This window comes from Sus scrofa, chromosome 13 (genome assembly GCF_054392235.1).
Source record: "Sus scrofa isolate SSC_HxYL_T2T_F1_AM1 chromosome 13, Sscrofa_HxYL_maternal_Yorkshire_Landrace_v2.0, whole genome shotgun sequence".
NCBI classification, from domain to species: domain Eukaryota; kingdom Metazoa; phylum Chordata; class Mammalia; order Artiodactyla; family Suidae; genus Sus; species Sus scrofa.
Genome location: NC_139395.1, coordinates 90,763,839 through 90,785,263, shown reverse-complemented (window position 1 = coordinate 90,785,263; position 21,425 = coordinate 90,763,839). Strand labels below are relative to the sequence as shown.

General features: G+C 50.2%; 1 protein-coding gene across 2 annotated transcripts in view; it reads right to left on the bottom strand.

Moving 5' to 3' along the window:
• The window catches only part of EPHB1 (EPH receptor B1), a 450,445-nt gene that overhangs the window by 304,338 nt on the left and 124,682 nt on the right, over window positions 1–21,425 (bottom strand). For both annotated transcript variants that reach the window (XM_021069481.2, XM_084987281.1), the window contains exon 2: window positions 8,956–9,020. In XM_021069481.2, coding sequence (XP_020925140.1) covers window positions 8,956–9,020 — 65 coding nt within the window. The remainder of the gene's footprint in view (window positions 1–8,955; window positions 9,021–21,425) is intronic.

Genomic DNA, 21,425 nt, shown 5'->3' with positions numbered 1-21,425 from the left:
CTGCTGAGTGCAATTACAGAGGATGTTTCAGGTACGAAAGCTGTTTTGAGCCTGCTAATGTTTCCTAATTACAGACCTTTTGGTAGCGAGAGAAAAAGATAAAGGGTGGGTGGGAGGCCCTGGGTGGGAGCTCTGACTTATCTCAGGGGGTTACCTGAAGAGGGCAGGGGAGGGGTGGGAAGGAGAGAGGGAACAGGGCCCACCCCCTGGGAGGCAGGGCCCATCCCAGTACTAATTCCTGGGTAACAGCTCAGGGAAAGGATACCACCCCTGTCTTGAACTGTGAGAAACCTTTTATTTATGTTTTATTTTTTAATTTTTGCTTTTTTAGGGCCACACCTATGGCACATGGAAGTTCCCAGGCTAGGGGCTGAATTGGAGCTACAGCTGCTGGCCTTACACCACAGCCACAGCAATGCAGGATCCAAGCCACATCTGCAACCTACACCACAACTCATGGCAACACCAAATCTTTAACCCACTGAGTGGGGTCAGGGATCTAACCCACATCCTCATGGATACTAGTAAGGCGCATTGCCACTGAGCTATAATAGGAATTCCCAAGAAAGCTTTAGATACTGAGCCTGTATTCAGCAAACCCCCTAGCAATTGCAACTGGAAGTTCCTTTGGAAGCCACCCTCTGGAACCACGGCAGTGGCTGCATTTCCCTGGGACAGAAGGTACAGCGTGGTTGTCAGCAGGAAAGCAGGACGCCGGAGGTCAAAAGTCAGCGCTGGCACTTTCTAGCCATGTGACCAGAGGCAATTTAATAGCTGCTCTGTGCCTAGGTTTCCTCATCTGTAAAATGGGGCCTTTGTGAGGAGTGATGCATGCCTGGCTATAAAGCACATGGGGCCTGTGATACAGGATTAGATTTCATCTTTTCCTGCACAGCACCCATTCAGCTTTTCTGTACCCACTTTCTGATTCCTTCTGGAGAATTACATTCTTCAGGCCTTCAGTCCAAGGTTTCTGTGAAGCTCAGCATAACGAACCTGGGAGTACCACTCAGCACTTGGCTTCTTCTGGCTGCAGGGATTGGATCAGAGCAGGCATGGGAACCAAGCCGAGCCAGTCAGGCCTATTCAGAGATAATTCCATGGCTGCTGCTGGGGCACCAGGAGGAGGTGCTTGTTCTTCCCCAGGAAATGTAGATGGATAAGGTTGTAAGGGCTGGAGCCACTGCAGACTTCTTATGACCAAGAGGAGGCCCAGCACAAAGTCAACACCAGGAGGTAGAGAGAGGAGAAAGGGGGTAGAAAGAAAGAGAGAGATTGGTCCTAAGGATCTGGACCAGCCACACAGAAGCCACATCAGCCCCTGGACCATTCAGTTACATGAGCCAAGATACCTCCTTTAAAATTGACTTGTGCTTTTCCGGCCACCAGGAAGCTCTGACTGATACAAAAGTGACTCCCAGCAATTAGCGACCAGGTCAAAGGCCCTCAAGTCCCAGGCGGGGGTCCCAGTCTGAGAAAGGATGACCGACTCCATCCCCCTTTGCCCACCTGCCCCTGGCACGGCCGGAAATTCATATACCATACAACTCCATTCACAAAATCAATTTGCCCAGAGCTAAATGTCTCTCGGATTTGCCTAATTTAGCTCAGGCTTTTCTGACTTAATTAGCATGATTGAGTCATCAAAGGAAGAAGAGAGAAAATCCAGGCCTCCAGAGGGTGAGTACTATGCTAAGGCTTCCTGAGTGTTTACCCAGGAAAACTTTTTACTGACAAGGTTTCATATGCAGAACAGTTCCCATCCTCAGCCCGCTGATGAGAGGAGGCAGCGAGGACCAAAGGTGTCTGCATATGCCGCCCGAGATCCAGCAGGCGCAGAGCGGGATCAGGAGCTGGATCACTGGATGCCAAGGCCTGAAGCCTTCACTAGGCTTCATAAACTTCTCACCCATCAAACCAGATAAGTTTCAATTGATTTTGCTCGGCCTTAGAACAAATGGGGTGTTATTAGAGTGGGTTCTCTCCTGAACATGCAGTCCTTATTCCCACAATGTGGGCAGCCAGCAAGAGTGCCTGCATCTGACAGACCCAGGAGAGAAGAGGCAGCCAGGAAGGCCCCCATGTGAACAAGAAGTGGCCATACGTCCGGCCCCCTTGTGCCACTCCCATGGGTGTGCACCTTGCATGAGGAGTTAATTTTTCAGACACAGGTGTTCAAAGGAATGCTGTTTCCTTCACACTTGCCTCCCCGGAAGCTCTCCACTTAGTTAAATAATCGTCTCATCATTTAAGAGTTTTCCAGAACTCTGGGAACTGCCTTTAGGCATAAGATGAAATCAGTTCATTTAACTTCACACACACACACACACACACACACACACACACACACACACACACACATCACATACAAATACACACGTTACATATAAATATACAGATATATCACATAAAATGAACATACACAATACACACATAAAACACATACATACATGCACCTGTGTATACACACATGCAAACACACATATCACATATACATGGATAGCTGCACATGCACACACATGTACACACAGGTGCACACACACACACAGAGCACAGACACACACACAGCCTGAAGCCTCATTAGTTCTTTGGTTTTTTATTTTTGGCCATGCCCATGGCACATGGATGCTCCCCCACTTGGACTAAATCCGCACCACAGCAGCGACCTGAGATGCCGGAGAGACACCACCAGATCCTTAACCTACTACACCGCAAGAGAACTCCCTGAAGGCTCATCAGGCTTTGCTCCAAACTCCTTTTCTCTCTTTCCCCTATCAATCCCCACCCCTTTCCATGATGAAGATTTGCCAAGTTTATTTATTCCTTTATTAATTTTGCCTTTTAGGGCCACACCCAAGGCATATGGAAGTTCCTAGGCTGGGGTGGAATTGGAGCGGTAGCTGCCAGCCTACACCACAGCCACAGCAACGTGGGATTTGAGCCTCATCTGCAACGTACACCACAGCTCATGGCAATGCCAGATCCTTAACCCACTGAGCAAGGCCAGGGATCGAACTTGCATCCTCATGGATGCTAATCCTATTTGTTTCCGCTGAGCTATGACAGGCACTCCAAGATTTGCCAACTTTAAAGTAGTGAATAGAGCACATCACAGGCTGTGAGGGTGGTTCCAAAAGGCAACACAGATGGAGGTGGAGTCTGAAAGCTGGTGGAGTGCTCTTTGAAGAGAACTTGGGATCTGTAGATGTTCCCATTGGGGGCCACTCGTCCCACAGACACAGAAACATGCACACATAGAGGCTAGTGGCTGCCCAGGTGCAAACAGCCAGTGAGAAAAGTAAAACTTTGGCAAAACTCTGAGAAAATAAAAGGCCTTGCTTGGACTCCCAACAAACAAGGTGAATAAGCCTCACTATCAGAGGGACCCAGGCTTGCCTTCCTTACCCATCACAGCCAGCATCTGAAAGTGAAACCTTCCGGGGATGTCCTGGTCTCCTCTATCACACTCATCTCAGGAGAGGTGGCTCTCTTGGCATCCCTAATTAAGCTCTTTAAAAAAGATATTGCCAATCAATTGGGCATTAGGTTTGCCTACAACAAACATTTTATTGGGTTACAATAATTCTAAATTGAGCATCTCCTGAATTCAGAACTCTGCACTGGAGATGCAGGAAGGTACCTTGAATACTCTGGTCCTTCTTCATTGATTTGGCCAAAAAGCCTTTACTGGAGCCTGTTCCCCTGCTGGACCAGTGCTGAGCACTAGGGATAGAAACGAAGCCACTCCATCCTCTGGCTGGGAATTGGGGGTGGGAGAACATATGGATACAAGTTTCGCTCACAAAGTGATGGACAGTATCTTAGAAGTCAGCACCAAGCCCTCTGCTTTAGGAAGAGGCTCCCTAGCATAGGGTCCTGGTGTGGAGGGGCATCCAGGAGGGCTCCCTGAGGGAAGAGAATGGAGCTGACACCTGAGGGATGAAGGATGGAGAAGGATGCAGGGAGAGAGGGAGGGGGGAAATGAAAAGGGTGGAGAAGGCCAGGGAGCATCCAGAAAGAGGGGCAGACTTCAACCCCAAAGACCAGCACTTACAGAACTCTGCCAATGGCTGGCATGGCACTGAAAGCTGCCCACAGCACCTGTCTGAGTCCCCTGCTGCCCAGAGCTTCTAACGTCAAAAGGTCAGGACCTTTTTGGAGCAGGGCTGGAAACAAGAGTTTGGGAGGGGTCATTGAAGGCAGCCTGAGGGAGGAGGTGAGGTCAGCTGGCTCACGGGTGACAGATGACAGTCCCAGGATGCCCTTGGATGGTGCTCAACCCCTCCCAGGCATTTGTTACTTTATAAACTTATCTGTTACTTTCTCCCTATGCTCCCCAAGTGGCCTCTGATTCGGGTGAAACCTTAAGGCTTTCAATTAAGGCTGCAGTTAGAGTATAAAGCAACATTTCGCCTTTTGAGTATAAATACTTTCTGGTTTTGACATATAATATTATGATCCACTTTCCCACCATGTAACTGAAAATAATGTGTGGGCTATGTGTGGGTAGGCAGTCCAATGCCTTCCTACATCTGGCACTCTTCAAGTACAGCGGTGAAGAAACAGTGACCCCTTAAAGCAAAAGTCTCTTGGCCTCTCTCTGGGGAGCTCACCTCCCAGTCCATGCACTGTGGACAGGGTTCACTGCAATGCAAGCTGGGCCCCTGGAAGAAACATGAGGCAAATCTGTTCCCTAGAGACCCACAAGCTAGCACAGCAATGCCCACCTACCCTTCTCCATCGTAAGCATGCACAGTATCCTGACTGCAGGGCCAATCTGAGGCCTTTGCCCCTTTTCTGCAGTGACAGGGGCTGTGGGGGGGTGGATTCCTCCCCCACTGGATCCAGGAAGATGTGGACCACAGCCCACCCTCCTGGCTTCTCAAATGCCCAACTCCGGCCCCCTCCTTGGACCCCTTCATTATCCAGCAGTACTCTGTGTGTCTTAAATCCAAGCCCTGATTCAAAGCCAAGGGCTCCCATCCTCCTCCAGGCTCACGACTGGGCCCCTGTATTTTGAAACAATGGTTGGTCCCTCCTGGCTCCACTCTGATGCCTCCTGATGCCCTGCCACAAGATGCCAAGCCCCTCTCACTAATGTCCTCAGCTCCTGACCCTGCGGGCCCACCATTCTTGCACAACCATAAGTCAGGATGATTGGGTGTCACACCTCTCCGGGTCCAGCTGAACGAGGCCTGCAGATCAGGGCAGTCAAACGCACAGCCTGTAACCCCAGCCAGGCCCTTTACTCCAGCCACAACCCTTCCAAACAAGCCCAGCCACTCCCCAGCTCTCCAGCAGTAGCAGTTACTGCAAACCTCTTCCTCCCTCCTAAAAACCTGCTACTCAACACTCCCCAGCCCGACTCTCAGAACCGCGCCTCCAACCTTAGAAAGCAGACAGGAGGCTGAAAGACTCTTCTATTCTATGGCTATTCGGTAAAGACTTTTCTATTCTATGGCTTCAGTCACCTGAGTATCCTGAGTATCCCCAGCTCTCTGAAGGCACTCAGTCTCTGTTCTGCCATTTCAACAGAAAAGGAGCCCCATCCTCTGAAAGGCTGGTGCTCCCCCTATCACCCTGTTCCCTCCAGCCACAAGCTGCTGTCTCCACCTCCTCACCTCCCACTGACCCTTCAACACCCTGCTTTCTAGCTTCTACCCTGGTGCCTTCTGACACCATGTGCACAGGGTCCCTGTAACCAAGCCCAGTGCAAACATTCACCGCCCAGCAGCAGCTGCCACTTTTGCTCCCCTTCCCCCTCCACCCACCCACCCTTGGCTTCTATGAGAAGACCACCTCGTGGTTTTCTCCTGCCCCCCAGACACTCCTTCTCACCCCCTGTTCAGGCTCCTCTGTCTCTATTTGATACATCAGTCAGGTTACCCATGGCAAGTTCTCATCTCTCCTCCCCCCTGGGTTGCCTCCCATCCTGCCTCCCTGGGGCCACCTTCTCATTCCAATGCCCTTGAGTTAAATGCTCATGGCGCCCATCTCCAGGGTCCCCAGGGGCACTTAAGACTCATGGACTCAGCCTCTTTCTACCTGTGCACTCCTCCTCCTGCATCCCCCATCTCCAAGAATGACACCATCAGCCACTCACTTGTCCAAGCTGGGAAATTTGCACAAATATACATTGAGTCAAGTAGTGAACTAGGAGGCAGTTTCCAATAGCGAACAAACCCACAGAGTCATGGCCACCATGCAGGTCACAGTATGGTCACACTGGGAGAGGGGTAGGGATGGGTCCAACACTAACACAGAGATGCAAATCTGCAGCTGTGAAAAGGTCCCTGGACTAAAGCTCTCTGGCCCTGAGACGACCTGTGATGGGGACACCTAACGTGGTCGGGTTGCAAGGAAGATATATTGAGGATGGGCTGAGCAAGCAGAGGCCTGAATATGAGACAGGAAAGTCAAGAAGGACTTTGAGAATTCCTTGGTGGCCTAGTGATTAAGGATTTGGCACTGTCACTGCTGTGGCTTGGTTCGATCCCTGGCCCCAAGAACTTCAGCATGCCATGAGTGTGGCCAAACAAACTCACAAAAAAAGAAGTGCTCTGGTCCAGTTTGTACCTTTCATGATGTGCTAAGACGGAGTCCCTGGGTGCGGGTGGAGGGGAAGGAGAGGAGAGTGAAGTGCTCCGGCCACGCTGAGCAGCCAATGAAAGACGGGACAGGTGGCTATGTGAGCTGGGACAGGGACACAAATGCAGGGGTCACTGGTGTGTTCACAGATTCAGAGGCAACCGCCCAGGATGACAACAGAGGGAGTCAGGGCAAGGGCTTGGATGAAAGCATCATCCTCAATCCGCCCTCTCACCCAGGCCAAGGGCCAGCCTGACCCTCCTGCTGCTCGCCGGAAACCAGACAGACTCAGAGCCACTCAGGGCACCAGGAAAACTATCTGGCTGGGTGTCTCTTGGAGAAAAACATTGGGGAAAGACCACCAAGAATGGCTGGGAACCAGTGGAGGGCAAGCGGGGGGTAGCCCGGCCAGCTGCTGTCTCTAAAGGGCATCTCTTGACTTTGAACATTTTCCTAAAGGACACTCTTCCTCAGGAGAGGTGATCAGAAGTTTAAAGAAGACAGCAGTGTGTACAAAGATCAAAGGAACAAAGAACCATAAGTCACGTCGATACCTTGTGAGAAAACACGCAAGCCTTCAAACAATACCGTGAAAAGTAAAAGAGCGGCAAGGTTTTAAGGTCCTGGCCACTTGAAGAACGGCTGCCGCATTGGCTTTTCATAAAGCCCCTAGTGGGAGGGGAAAGAGTTTCCTGGTGGCCCACAGTGTTCCCAGCAGGATGTGCCCCTGCTCCCACCCCTGCTTCTGGAAACACAGCTCACCCCTGACCTTGACCTCCTTCCCCAAGTCCGGATGCCTGAACCTGGGCAGTGAAAGGGAGAACCCAGGGGAGAACGCAGGTGTGAGGAGCCTGCCCCTGGCCCTGAATCCCAACATCCCTCGGGCCAAAGTGGGTCTGTGAGGACTGGCTGTGATGCACACCCTGGGGTGGCAGAGTGGCCCCGGGCCCTGGGCTAGAGGTGACCAAGGGCAAGGAGGAGAGAGGAGGTGTGGGCAGATGAGGAGGCCTAGCCCACTCTGCCCCTGCCAACATCACACCCTTGCTGGCATCACAAGTATCCATACTCTCCTGCCCTCTCCCTTCATGATTAGGCCCCCAGCAAGCCAGGCACCTGAACCTCATTCCCACCCCCTTGTCCCCCCTCCCCCACAGTCCACCTGTGGCCCAATGATACCAATGCCTCCCTCTTAGCTTCACTCCAACTGTCCTGAGTATGCCATTTTAATTCAACTCCTTGGACCCATCCAAGAAGCTGCAAGAGCCTCCTCAGTGCCTTTCTCTCAACTGTTCCCTGCAGTCTTGTTAGCAAGGTTGACTATTTCATTCTCCTGTCCAGGGTCCATCTATTGCCAATAGGATATATACCCAAACTGCTAAGTCTGCATGGCAGTCACAGCTCCCCACACTGTGCCCTGGCCAGTCCTCACTCCAATGCCAACTCAACACCGCCCACTTCCTGCCATGGTCCAGACACACAGACTCTGGTCCTCTGATAGCTTTTCACAACGACCCCATTTTTTTTTTTTTTTTTTTTTGGCTGCCCTGAGGCACATGAAATTCCTGGGCCAGCCCAGAGGAATCACATCCAAGCCACAGCTGTGGCAGTGCTGGGTCTTCAACCCACCATGCTCCACCAGGGATCAAATCGGCAAGCCAGCGCTCCAGAGACACTGCCAATCCTGCTGCACCACAGTGGGGACTCCCATTCCTTTTAACCAGCTATTCTTTCTACTTGGAATAGCTTTCCAGACTTCCTGTTCACTACCTGTTCAAACTCCTACTCATTCTCCAAAACCCAGCTTGCATGCACCTTCTCCGTAAAGAAGAGAGATGCATTTCAGCTTATTCACGATCATGGTGGATCCCACAGGAAGCTGTGAGCTCCTCAAGGCTGTTTCGTCTTTGTAGCTACAGGGTGTGGCCAGGTGCATAAACACTGAATAATTGAATCCAGAACAGAGCTCTAAGGCAACGCCAGGTGAAAGGCCTTGACCTTTCTGAGTTCCGGCTCCTCCTCATGCCCTTGTCCTCTCTGCAGCCCAATGGGCATCATGGATCTCTGTCTGCCCCAGCACCACTGGCCTGAGCAACCAGCTATGGGCAGCCACTGGGCCCAGTTCCACATAGGCACAGCCCTGGTCACCTGGAGGGCACTCCAAGAGATGGTTTGCATCTCCAGACCAAGGAGCAGCCCAGGTCTGAGAGCCCCGCAGCTGCCTCTCTGTGGCGGGGCAGTGAACACAGCCGTCCCCACCTGCATGTCACCTCCCAAAGAGGCAACTCAAGCTCTGCTCCCATGACTACTCATCAGGATCGAAGGGTCGGTGTGGGGGGTGAGGGTGGGGGTGGGGGGTCCGATGCTCACCCCTGATGCAGGATTGGCAGTCCAGCCCAGCTCTGCAGTAGCCGTCCTGGTGTCCATTAAAGTTTCTGCAGATTAAAAAGAGAAAAAAGGTGAATCAGAAGGGTTACTGGACAGGGCCCTTATGTTCATGAAGTTATTTATGACTGTAAATGTCAGCCTTGCCAAGTCCAAGGCTCTGACAGGAGGAGAGGTCCTAGGAGGATACAACTCAAGGCAGAGCTGGGCACAGACCTCAGGTCTCCCGATGCTAAGTCTACCTGAATGACTCCAAGCTGCCCATGTGGCTAAAGTCATCTGCCCATTCATCCATCACTTTAATCCCCAAATGCAGCTTCTTCCCACATCACTTTACCTGCGGGCTCTTCCCCAGTCATGCCGACCTGGTAGCCAAATCGAATTCCTTCTTCAGGCCTTCCTCAGCTACCTCCTTTCGCCCTCTCTCTCCACACTGGGCTGCTTCTCCACCCTCCACCCTTATCTGGCCGCCTTCCCTTCTCCCTGCTCCTCTCCTCTGCTTCCCCTCAGGCATCCAGGTTGGCACCCTTGACCAATTTCCCCTCAACTGCTTTGGCCCCAACACTCAGCCTTTCTGCAGGTCCCTTTGCCTTTGGGCTCAGATACACAGTCACCCCCATGTCCAAGACTCTGCCGGGCACTCACCCTAAACAGAAATACACATCCCAGACTCCAGGGGCCTGCTGCCTTGTTACCAAGCCCTCTGGCCAGTAAGGAAAAAGTCAGACGCTCTACCTCAGCTCAGCTATGAGCTCCTGGGGGCCACCGGGGGGCTACAGTACACACACCAGGCACCACAGAGTGATCACAGAGTTGGTATTTATTACAACTCTTTCCTGGCAGATAGCAGAAAAATGTCTTGAACATAAGGCACCTTTTTTCGTTCTTTTCAATCTATTATTGACTGCTGTCTATTATTTCCACCTGTCAATGGAAACTGCTCTCCAAAGCCTAATCAGAGCTCTGATCAGCAAACCCAAAAGCCCCTTTGTTTTTGCTGTTTTTTTTTTTTTTTTTAACAGCTTTACTTGGGGAGAAATGACATGCAATAAACTGCACATAATAAAGCATCCAATTTGATACGTTTTGACATGTTTATATCCCTGAAACTATCTCCACGATCAAGAGAACATGGCCATCATTTCCAGAAGTTTCCTGTCCCTTTGTAATCCCTCCTTCCCTCTTTTGCCCCATCCTGTCACTGTCCCCAGGTGATGCCTACCTTCTATCACTATAAGTTAATGGGCATTTTCTAGAATTTTATATAAATGAAATTATATATTATATATTGCTTTCTTTCTTTCTTTCTTTTTTTTTTTTCTTTTTTAGGGCCACACCATGCCATATGCAAATCCCAAGATAGAGGTCAAGGTCGAATCTGAGCTACAACTGCTGGCCTACACCACAGCCACAGCAATGCAGGATCTGAGCCACGTCTGTGACCTACACCACAGCTCTCGGCGACACCAGAACCTTAGCCCACTGAGTGAGGCCAGGGATTGAATCCAGGTCCTCATGGATACTAGCTGTGTTCATTTCCACTGAGCCACAAAGGGAAGTCTATATACTGTTTTCTTAATCTGACTTCTTTCACTCAGCATCATGGTTTCAAGATTTGTCATGGTGTATGTATCAACGGTTCTACTACTGAGTAGTATTTCATCGCATGGAAAGATTGCATTTTGTCTGCTGTTCACCTGTCATTTCCAGTTTGGGGCTATAACATGAGAGTGTAAGAAAGTTCCGGTTCCTCCACATTCTCACCAAGACTTGGCAGGGTCACTCGTTTTTAATTTTGGTGATTTTAACAGATGTGCAGTGGTATCATTGTGATTTTAATTTTCACTTCTTTAATAAAGAATGATGTTAAGTATCTTTTTACATGATTGTCATCTATATCTTTCTTAGTGAAATATCTGTTTAGTATTCTTCCTTTTTTTTATGGCCACACCCACAGCATAAAGAAGTTCCCGGGCTAGGGGTTGAATTGGAGCTGCAGCTGCAGGTCTACATCACAGCCACGGCAACAGCAGATCTGAACTGCATCTGCCGCCTATGCAGCAGCATGTGGCAATGCTCAATCCTTAACCCACTGAGCAAGTACAGGGATTGAACTTGCATCCTTACAGAGACTGCTTCTGGTCCTTAACCTGCTGAGCCACAATGGGAACTCCTATTTTTTCCATTTTTAAATTGACTTGTTTGCCTCCTTATTACTGTGTTTAGAAAGTTCTTTATATATTCTGTATACAAGTCCTCTATCAAACATATGCTTTGTTAATTTTTTCTCCTACTCCGTGGCTCATCTTTTCATTCCTTTAAGAGTAGCTTTCAAAAAGCAGAACTTTTAAACCTTGGAGAGGTCTAATTTATTAATATTTTTCCCTGCTGTATAGCACTTGGAACTATATCTAGTCACTTATGATGGAGCATGAGAATGTGAGAAAAAGAATGTATTCATATATGTGTGACTGGGTCAGCTTGCTCTACAGTAGAAAATTGACAGAACACTGTAAACCAGCTATGATGGAAAAAATAAAAATCACTAAAAAAATATTTTTCGGAGTCCCTGTCATGGCACAGCAGAAACGAATCTGACTAGGAACCATGAAGTTGTGGGTTCGATCCCTGGCCTTGCTCAGTGGGATAAGGATCTGGCATTGTCGTGAGCTGTGGTGTAGGTCATAGACACGGCTTGGATCCTGCATTGCTGTGGCTCTGGTGTAGGCCGACAGCTGTAGCTCCAATTAGAGCCCTAGCCTGGGAATCTTCATATGTCATGGGCGCGGCCCTAAAAAGACAAAAGACCAAAAAAAGAAATTCTTTTATGATATGGTGTCATAGCTCAGAAATCTTTGCCTAACCCAAGATCACAAAGATTTTCCTCTTACTTAAGTCTATGATCTATTTTGAGTTAATTTTTGTATATGGCAGGGGCTATGGGTCAAATATAGAACTGTTTTTTGGGGGGTTATCCAGTATCCCAGAGGGACATCTTTTAAAATCACACATTGTGCTGTTTAAGCTAGTGGAGGTGTCTTCTGCACCTGAATTTCCTGGGGCATGTATCAAAGGACCAGGCACAGCACGCCTCAGCCGCACAGGTGCTCAGCAAACACGGGCACGGGAATTACATGTGATGTGCTGTTTTGGTTTCTCCCTCTTCTGTTTCCTTTTCTCCTGAGCATCCCTCCACCTCATGTGAACAGCCATTCTCTGTGCATGGCTCAGGCAGGAGATGAAAAGTCTGAATGCAGAAGGTTTGGGGCCCTCTAGGAAAAAGAAGGACTCCCGGCATACACCAAAGATTTGAGAAGAAACCCACTTTATGGGCAGGACTGAGAGGATGAAAATAGAGTGATAAATGAGAAGCCATGTTGGGCAAAGGGTTCCCTATACTCTCGTCTCCCAGGGCTCAATCCCAGAGGAGGAAGGGTGGGAGTCTGTCCACGTGATCAGGCTTTGCACACCCAGCACCCCATCCTGGAGTGACACCCCACCAGGCTGCCACAGCACAGACAGAGCAGAGGGAGCCTTTGCGCCAGAGCAGGTCTAATAAAGGGGACCCAGAACCATGACTCGGGATATGCATGGACTTATATAAGCAGGTCAGATGGAGTACAGGGTGTCTCGGGGTGCCAGTGTGGACAGGCGCTAGCAAGGCCAGAGAGGCACTGTCCTCACAGCCTGACACTCTCTAGCCTGCCTGCAATCCAGATAACGTTTCTGCCACCCCCGTGGATTGGAGGGGAGTAAAGCAAAAAAGGAAGCTGATCGTCTTCCCCTTTTGAGCTTGGACCTGGCTGGAGAGCCATGCCCCATGCATATGTGAAGGAATGCAGACATGGGAACAGACTTCTCAAGTTTGTTTTCTACTCCGATTCTTCTGACAGCTGGGAAGGCCGATCCCTGCATGGAGCAGCCCTCCCTCTCTCCCTCATCTCCACTTCACAGCACTAATAATGATCATAATGACACACCAAATTTACATAATACACTTCTCAGAAGGCACTCCATGAGGCCCTGTAGAAATTCATCTCCATGATTAAAATGCCTTCACCAAGTGGGCCCAGAAGCTGGCATCATGGAACCCATTTGGCAGAGTTGGGGCACCAGGGCCCAGAAAGGCACAGTGTCTCTTGCAGGGTCACACAGCCTCCCATCCTGATGCCCACAGCCTCAAATCTCAGCACGCCGCTCACCAGGCAGACCTGGGCATCTGCGGCTGCAGGGCTCTGCTGTGGCCCTGGGATGGGAGTCATGGCTCATAAAGCCAAGAAGCCCTCAAAGCCCCCAGAACAATGCATAATGCAATAATGATGTATATGGTGGCACTCCCAACCTCAGGTTCATGTTGAAGTGCAGCAAACAGGCAGAGGACATGGGCAGGGAGGGAAAGAGAGCCAAGAATCAAAAGCAGGAATTAGCCTTCACTCCTAAACTTTCCAAGGACTCATCTGCTCTGTTAACCCCATTAATACAATCTAGGACTTCATTATATTCATAGTTACCTACTCAAGGGCTATAACTGAATCTGTTTCTAAATAATGTGTTCCATCCACCCTCTCAGACAGAAGTTGCAGCAAGAGGAATCCATTTCTCAGCATCCTGCCCGATGTGGAAATGGAGGACCACAAAACCGTAAACCATCCACTCGATATGATTAAGGGCAGTTTCTTTTCTGGCACCGAGCGCTCCTGATGATGGCATTACACTCTGGTGGGGGCTGAATTAAAGTGATTTGAGGAGGTTTACATCTCCCTGGAGAAGAAGAGAGCACTCATTTGCATTTATAAAGCATATTGAGGGTTCTGGCAGAAAGTTATGGTGGAAGCACAATTAAATATTTACCATCACTTCTGCTCTCAAACAGTGGCATGGGGACCAAACCAGCTGGAGGTGCATGTGTTGCTCTCAGATCTGATGCCTACAGGGGACACGACTCTGAGAGCCACCCACACTGCTCACGCCCAGGGGAGGAAAGCTGGGGAAGGCACTCGGAGTGGAGAGAGGATGCTGGTGTGGGCAGGTGGAATCTGGGTCCTACATCCACTGCTTAGTGACCATCTTCCTTTCTCTGTCTTTCGCTCTCTCTCCCCCCTTCTTCCTCATTGGCAGTAGGGCTAGTGGTGCAAGGGACTGTAGGAGGACTTCCTGTGGTGCACAAAGCACCACAAAACAAATGCTTGTATAACTTAATCATTCCTGGCTATGAAAAGAATCTAATGACAGTATCTGCCAAATACCTATAAGATATCTGTAAGAAAAAGATGTTCAACATCACTAATTATTAGACAAATGTAAATCAAAACTACTATGAGGTACCACCTCACACCAGCCAGAATGGCCATCATCAAAAAATCTACATACGGAGTTCCCGTCGTGGCGCAGTGGTTAACGAATCTGACTAGGAACCATGAGGTTGCGGGTCGGTCCCTGCCCTTGCTCAGTGGGTTAACGATCCGGCGTTGCCGTGACCTGTGGTGTAGGTTGCAGACGCGGCTCGGATCCTGCGTTGCTGTGGCTCTGGAGTAGGCCGGTGGCTACAGCTCCGATTCAACCCCTAGCCTGGGAACCTCCATATGCCGCGGGAGCGGCCCAAGAAATAGCAACAACAACAACAACAAAAGACAAAAAAAAAAAAAAAAATCTACATACAATAAATGCTGGAGAGGGTGTGGAGAAAAGGGAACCCTCTTACATTGCTAGTGGGAATGTAAATTGGTGCAACCACTATGGAAAACAGTATGGAGATGCCTCAAAAAGCTAAAAATAGAATTACCATTTGATCCAACAACCCCTTCTGGGCATCTATCCAGAAAAAACCATGACTTGAAAAGGTACCTGTACTCATGTTCACTGCACCACTACATACAAGAGCCAAGACATGGAAACAACCTAAATGTCCATTGGCAGAGGAGTGGATAAAGAAGATGTGGTACGTATACACAATGGAATATTACTCAGCCACAGAAATGAATGAAATAATGGCATTTGCAGCAACATGGATGGACCTAGAAATAATCATGCTAAATGAAGTTAGTCAGACAGTGAGACACAAACGTCAGACAGTGAGACACAAACGTCATAGGCTATCACTGACGTGTGGAATCTAAAAAAAGGATACAATGAACTTCTTTGCAGAACAGATACTGACTCACAGACTTTGAAAAATTTATGGTTTCCAAAGGAGACAGGTTGGAGCAAGGAGGGATGGACTAGGGATTTGGGATGGAAATGCTGTAAAATTGGGTTGTTACGATCGTTGTAAAACTATAAATGTAATAAAATTCATTGAGTTTTAAAAGCTAAAAAAAAAAAGATATCTATAAGAATCAATGATAGATATCAAGGTAGATATCTCCTGATCTCTCGAACTACCAAAGACCAAAGAGTGACACAAGCAGAAGATATGGCAGTGAATCAGAGGGGTGGGTCCCCTGGAGGGACTCCTGGTCTAGTCCAGGAAGCGACAAGAGCACAGGCCCCCTGGGCATCCTATTCTGGCCGAGCCCATGAGGAGGAGGCTGGGAAACTCAGTGGAGTAGACACGGTTCTTTTCCACATGGGGAGTGCACAGGCCCATCCCTCAAAGAGAGACTCACATTGTGCACGAGCCAAGGCCATGCTGCAGCTTCCTGAACAGGGGTGGGCAGCCGTGGGAGGGAAGAACACAGATCTCCACCTGGCGCCTAGGACAGAGACGACACAGCAACTCCCAGAGGCAATCAGGGCCAGGCAGAGACTGGCTGATGTGAAGGAAGCGGAAGCCATCCCAAACCTAAGGGCGGGTGTGGGAGATGGAGCCGAGGGGAGGTTGCAACAGAAGACAGAAGGGGGCCTCTGGCAAGAGCTGGCTGGACTGGCAAGAACCCAGGAAGGCGGGGGCACGTGAGCAGCCTGGCTGAGAGACCCCGTTTTCCCAGAGAACAATTTCCCTGCAGTGGCTTCAATATGGAAACCCAACCATGAAGGGTTCTGGGTCCTGGGTGGAGGGGCCAGATCTGAGCACCCCTTGAACATGAAGAGGCAGCTGCTCTGCAGACGGTTCCGGTTTCTGTCTGGATTGGCACCTTGGGATGTATTGACATTTGGGATGAATTAGATGCCCATCATGGTGAAAGAGTGCTAAATAAACCCTCTCCTTACAGCTCTGCCACTCTTTTTGGAGAGACATTAATCAGACATTCAGCTGAAAATATTTACAATGTCCTTCCGTGATGGTTACAATATGCAACAACATACACAGATGGGATGGGGGCTTCCAGGCCTTCTCTGAGCGATGCCTCATGTGTATTTGATAAGGAGAGTCCATGGACCTTCCAAGCAGGGAAGGATAGCAGAGCCATGCAGTCACTGCTCTGTGAAGTGGCCCACAGGACTCCTGAAGCTGGAAGCCACAGAACAGAGGCCTCCCCGCATCCTGCTCCTATCCTGGAAATTCCAGGAGTTGGGGATCAGCCCACTATGCCCCACCCTCTCCCTCAGCCTACATGCAGGATCGGGATCCTCAGAAGAGGACTGAAATGTGGTTACATAAAGGGGTACTGGTCACTCCTTTGTCTGGGTCCCTCCTGTGGGCCCCGTGGGCTCTGTGCAGGCACCAGAGACAGAGTGGAGAAAGAGACATGCCAGCCCTCAGAGAGCTTGCAGGCAAGTGGGAAAACAGACATTAATCAAATTATCGTGCAGCTAAATCTGCAATTTCAGCCACAGTAAATAGCAGGAAGGGGAATCCCAGGGACACTTGTGAACACTGAATAAAATGACAGGTGTGTAGAGCCCAGCACACAGCTGACACTTCCTCCTTCCTTCCCCAGACACACACTCACACCCCTGTGCTAGGGTCGAGTCCACAGTGGCAGGTATGGGATATATAGGAAATGGTCTCCCTGTGCCTGGATCCACAGCGAGCTGGTGCCCACAGAGTGCCAGACAGCCCTGACCATGGTGAGGCCATCAGCCTTTCCAAGGGCTCCCCGTGCTGCCCTCCAGACCTGGACTCATCAGAGAGAAACAGAGCACTTCCGGGAGCTCACATCCTCCAGCTCCCACCCCAGGCTTTTGCAGTGACCACCTGTCCCTACCCTGCTCCATCCATCACAGCAAATCCAGCCCAGCCTCACTGTAGACGCCTCGGGGACCTCTTTCCCCAGACTCCCAAGGGCTGCATCCTGTCTTCGCACACCCCGCTCACTGGGCCAGCCAGCTCTGTTGGCCCAGAACGCCCCATGATGTCCACGATAATCCTCAAGTGGTCTACCTCCCCCAATCCTCAGCCCTGATACAGCTGCCAAGCCCCAACCTCACACCTGCCCAGACCTCCTGCTGCCAGTGGAGACTAGCCTCTCTGTAATCTCATCTCTATCCTTCTGAATTGTCCTCAAATCACGTCCTGGACCAGAGGAGGGAGGGGCTTTGCCAGCTCTGGGTTTGGGGATGGCCCTGGTTCAGTGGGAACCATTGAAGGCACCAGCCAGCCTCAGGGACTCATGCATTGACACGACTGGGCCCAGCGCAACCATAGCGTGATGTGAGAAAGTATTCCAGGAGTTCCCGGTATGGCTCAGCAGAAATGAATCTGACTAGTATCCATGAGGACGCAGGTTCAATCCCTGGACTTGCTCAGTGGGTTAAGGATCTGCTGTTGCTATGAACTGCGGTGTAGGTTGCAGACGCAGCTCGGATCTGACATTGCTGCGGCTGTGGCGTGGGCTGGCAGCTATAGCTCCAATTCGACCCCTAGCCTGGGAACCTCCACATGCCATGGGCATGACCCTAAAAAGAAAGAAAGAAGGAAAGAAAGGAAAGTCTTCCAAGTGGGCCTTTCACATCCTATCCCACGTTCCCACCCATCCAAATCTTCTCTGTCCCTGCCCCTCCACACTTTCCCACTTCCCTTTCCTGGAGCCCATTGTGAAACCTCAGAGGCATTTGGCTTTGACTCTTCATTCTCCCTCAGTCTCCCATCAAATCATTCTCTGTGCCACAGTGACTCTTCTTCCCTGTGGGCTCCTTTCCATTCCCAGCAACCATTCTGAGTCCAGGGCTTCAGCCCTGCACCTTGCGACCCTAGCAGCCCCCTCCAGCTGGTGTCTGGGCAGAAGGCCCATCTGCACCACTCTCCATGCAGCTGCCCTATTCAGCTCCTGCTGTCAATGTACACAGTTTGAAGGCAATGTGGCTACACTAAGCAAAGGCTGATCGAATCTCAGGTCCTCTGATCCTCCAGTGATGTCACCTCCAAGAATCTACCCAAAGAGAATAATTCCAAAGGAAAAGAAAACCTGAGCTCTCTATTGGGAAGCTGTTCATTACGGCATTAGCTAGAATGTGAGAACACTAGAACCAGCCTATCCATAGCGGAAGGATGTGCAGGATGGCCAAGTTCTCGGTCATGCCCCTGGAGTGTTATGATGACAATGTCATCAGGACATCAGGACGTCAGCAACAAAACATAGAGTAGGAAACAGAACCATGCCTGTCCCACAAATGCAACTCTTTTCACCCACCTTCTAAAAATATAATACCCTTTTCATGCCACTCTCACTCCCCTCCTTTATGATTCTCAAAGTGTCTCCACTGCCAAGATATGCCACAAACTTCTGGCCTTCATGAACCTTCTGATCCAGGACCACCTTTTCCAAATTGGTCTTCAATTCCCCCAAAGGAAACCCATCACCTCCCATCCCCCCCAACTTGTGTTCTGACAGGTCCTCCTGTCTGGAATGGCTTTTTCCTCTTCTCCATCTGAAATCTGGTTGGAATCTTTCCTCCCCAAGTACATCAAAAGTACCTTGAGAAGGCAGAGCTGTGACTTCTAACCCATAGAGGTTTACTATATGCCTGAGACAGCAGAAATGCTCAGTAACCCTGGAGGCCTGGGTTCAAGTCCCCGCGCCACAACCAACAAGCAATCAAGTCATGTCTGAGCACCAAAGCCTGATTTTCACAGGGAGCGGTATCGCTCCTGCATCTGTGAGCCAGGGAGACCAGGCCTGAAAAGATGCTCTGTATGTTCTTAAGAACACTCACCGGAATAACATGTATTCACTGTCTCTGCCAAGTGTAAAATGCTAGGTGAAGAGAAGCTGTTATTACACAAATCTCCATTGACTGATGTGTAATAGTGGCCGGTGAGAAAGAGAAAAAGCCTGAGTAAACCGAATGAGCCAGTCCAGCCCATCTGCTGAATGACGGACTGATTGAGTGAGTCAGAACAGACATTTAAATTATAAATACAAACTGTAAAATTTGCTCTTTTAAAGGACACACACATTAATGCAGTCCTCCCCACCACACCCTTCTCCTTCTGTTTCTTTTATTTTCTAAGGTGCAATTAACTATCATAAATAAAAAGAAGCCACATCTTAGATGGGTCACAGCACAGAGATATGCCTCCAGCAGTTGGGAGGGGCTCTAGGTCTGGTCTTGGTTCCCAGGTGGCAGAGCCCATGAATAAGCCAGGATGGCCCAGAGACACGGTTTTGATGTCCCTCCCTCCTAGCGAGGCTCTGGGGCAGCAGACCAGAGCTTGGGGACCTGATTGGGTCTGTTCAGCTGCAAAGGGCTGGGGACAAGCCTCAGAAGGGCTGCCTTCTCTGCCCAGCCCAGCTCGGACTTGGTACCTGGGTTGGGAGGGTCCCTCTCCTCTGGCCTCAGCAGGTCCCTTCTGACTCCCAGTCTCCAGACTGAGTGATCTCTAAGAAACATGACCAGAAACAAAAAGGAACCTCTGGAGACTGGATGGATCCCACTTCTTCCTGACTCCCCAGGTCCTATGGTGACTTAGCAGTGTACACATCTGTTCCCTGCAAATGTTATTTACTAATAAAATAGGGAAGTCCTTTAGACGATGTGTTCATTTCCTGGGGCTGCTGTAGCAAAGTGCCACAACCTGGGAGGCTCCAAACAATAGCTCTGGAGGTTCAAAGTCCAAAATCAGGATATTGGCCGGGCCATGCTCCCTCTGAAGCCTGAAGGGTAGAAGTTTACTTGCCTTTTCCAGCTTCTGGGGTCTTACTGATGATCTTTGGCTTTCCTTGCTTTTCAGCTGCATCATTCCACTCTTTGCCTTCAAGGTCACAGGGTGTCACCCGTGTGTCCCTATCTTCGTGTGACTATCTTATAAGGACACCAGTCTTGTTTGGTTAAGGCCCTGCCCCTACTTTAGTCTGACTCATCTTAACTAATTACATCCACAATGACCCTGTTTCCAAATAATGTCATCCTGGAAGGCGCTGGAGGTTAGGACACCCTCTATTTTTTTTTTCTTGAGTGGACACAAGTGAACCCATGACAGGAGGGTGGGACACCAGGAAATACCACTGTCGAACTTCCTCCCACAAATACGTAGCCATGTGCTGGGCGCTTAGGAGACACAGACACAAAGAAGGTCGGGTGCCTCTTTCAAAGCCGCATATTCGATTAGGCAATGGTAGGTCTTCATTAGCTGCTCCTGATCCATTTGCCATCCGCCCCCCCCAACCCTGCTCCATCCCTGGAGGCAGGCCTGCAGAGACACGTGGACTGGGCTCCCTGCTTAGGAGCCTGGGGTGGCTGGGATGGGAGGCTGGAGGGTAGGGGTGCTAATCCGTGGCTGCCCCCAGCCGAGCCACAGAGGGTGGTGGCCCTCTTCCACTGCCTGGCCCTGGTCACAAGGCCTCTCTCCTTGTCTTTCAGGCCTAGTGTGCTAAAAAGCTCCCCATTGCCGCAAATTTCACCTTTCTCTAACTCCATTCAAACCTTTGCAAACAGCCCCCTCCTTAATCTCCCATCCGTCACCTCTTTGGACCGTGCCATCTGTATCTCCAGGTTCCTGGTGATACTAGGGGCTTAGGTCAGTGGCCCGTGGTGGGCAGCACCTCATCTCCTGTACCCTCCCTGCCACATCCTGCAGCATTGAATACAGGAGGCAGCCACCTGCCAGAGTGGCCATGTCCTGACCTCACTGGACTCAGATTAGATAGACCTGGGTGTGAGTCCCAGTCCCACATTATCCAGTTATATGACCTTGAATAAGTCACTTAGATCCCTAAGGCTCATGCTTGGCCATCCATTAAATGAAGATAATAATGTCCATATGACAAGGCATTTGTGGGGAGCCAATGAGACAAACACTTTACCAAATGCTTAACTGCACAAATACTTGACAAGCGAAAGCTGGTCAGCTAACAGGAGGCACCGTCAGGCCCCGTGTTTGGTTCTTAGCTGTACCCTACAAGATGAGCTAGGTCCTCTCTGTCTCCAACCCTAAGGCCCACTCTGAAGGGTGGGCTTCGGTGCCCATCCCCCATCCCACTGCGGCCCCAGCCCCAGCAGTCTCAGTTGATTGAAAAGCCACACCCTAACTTCTCTCCAACACCCCCTGCCCAACCACCAACACTTGATGCAGCCTCCTTCAGCCCAGTATACTATGCATGGGGGACCTGGGACAGGGCCTGCAGCCTCAGCAA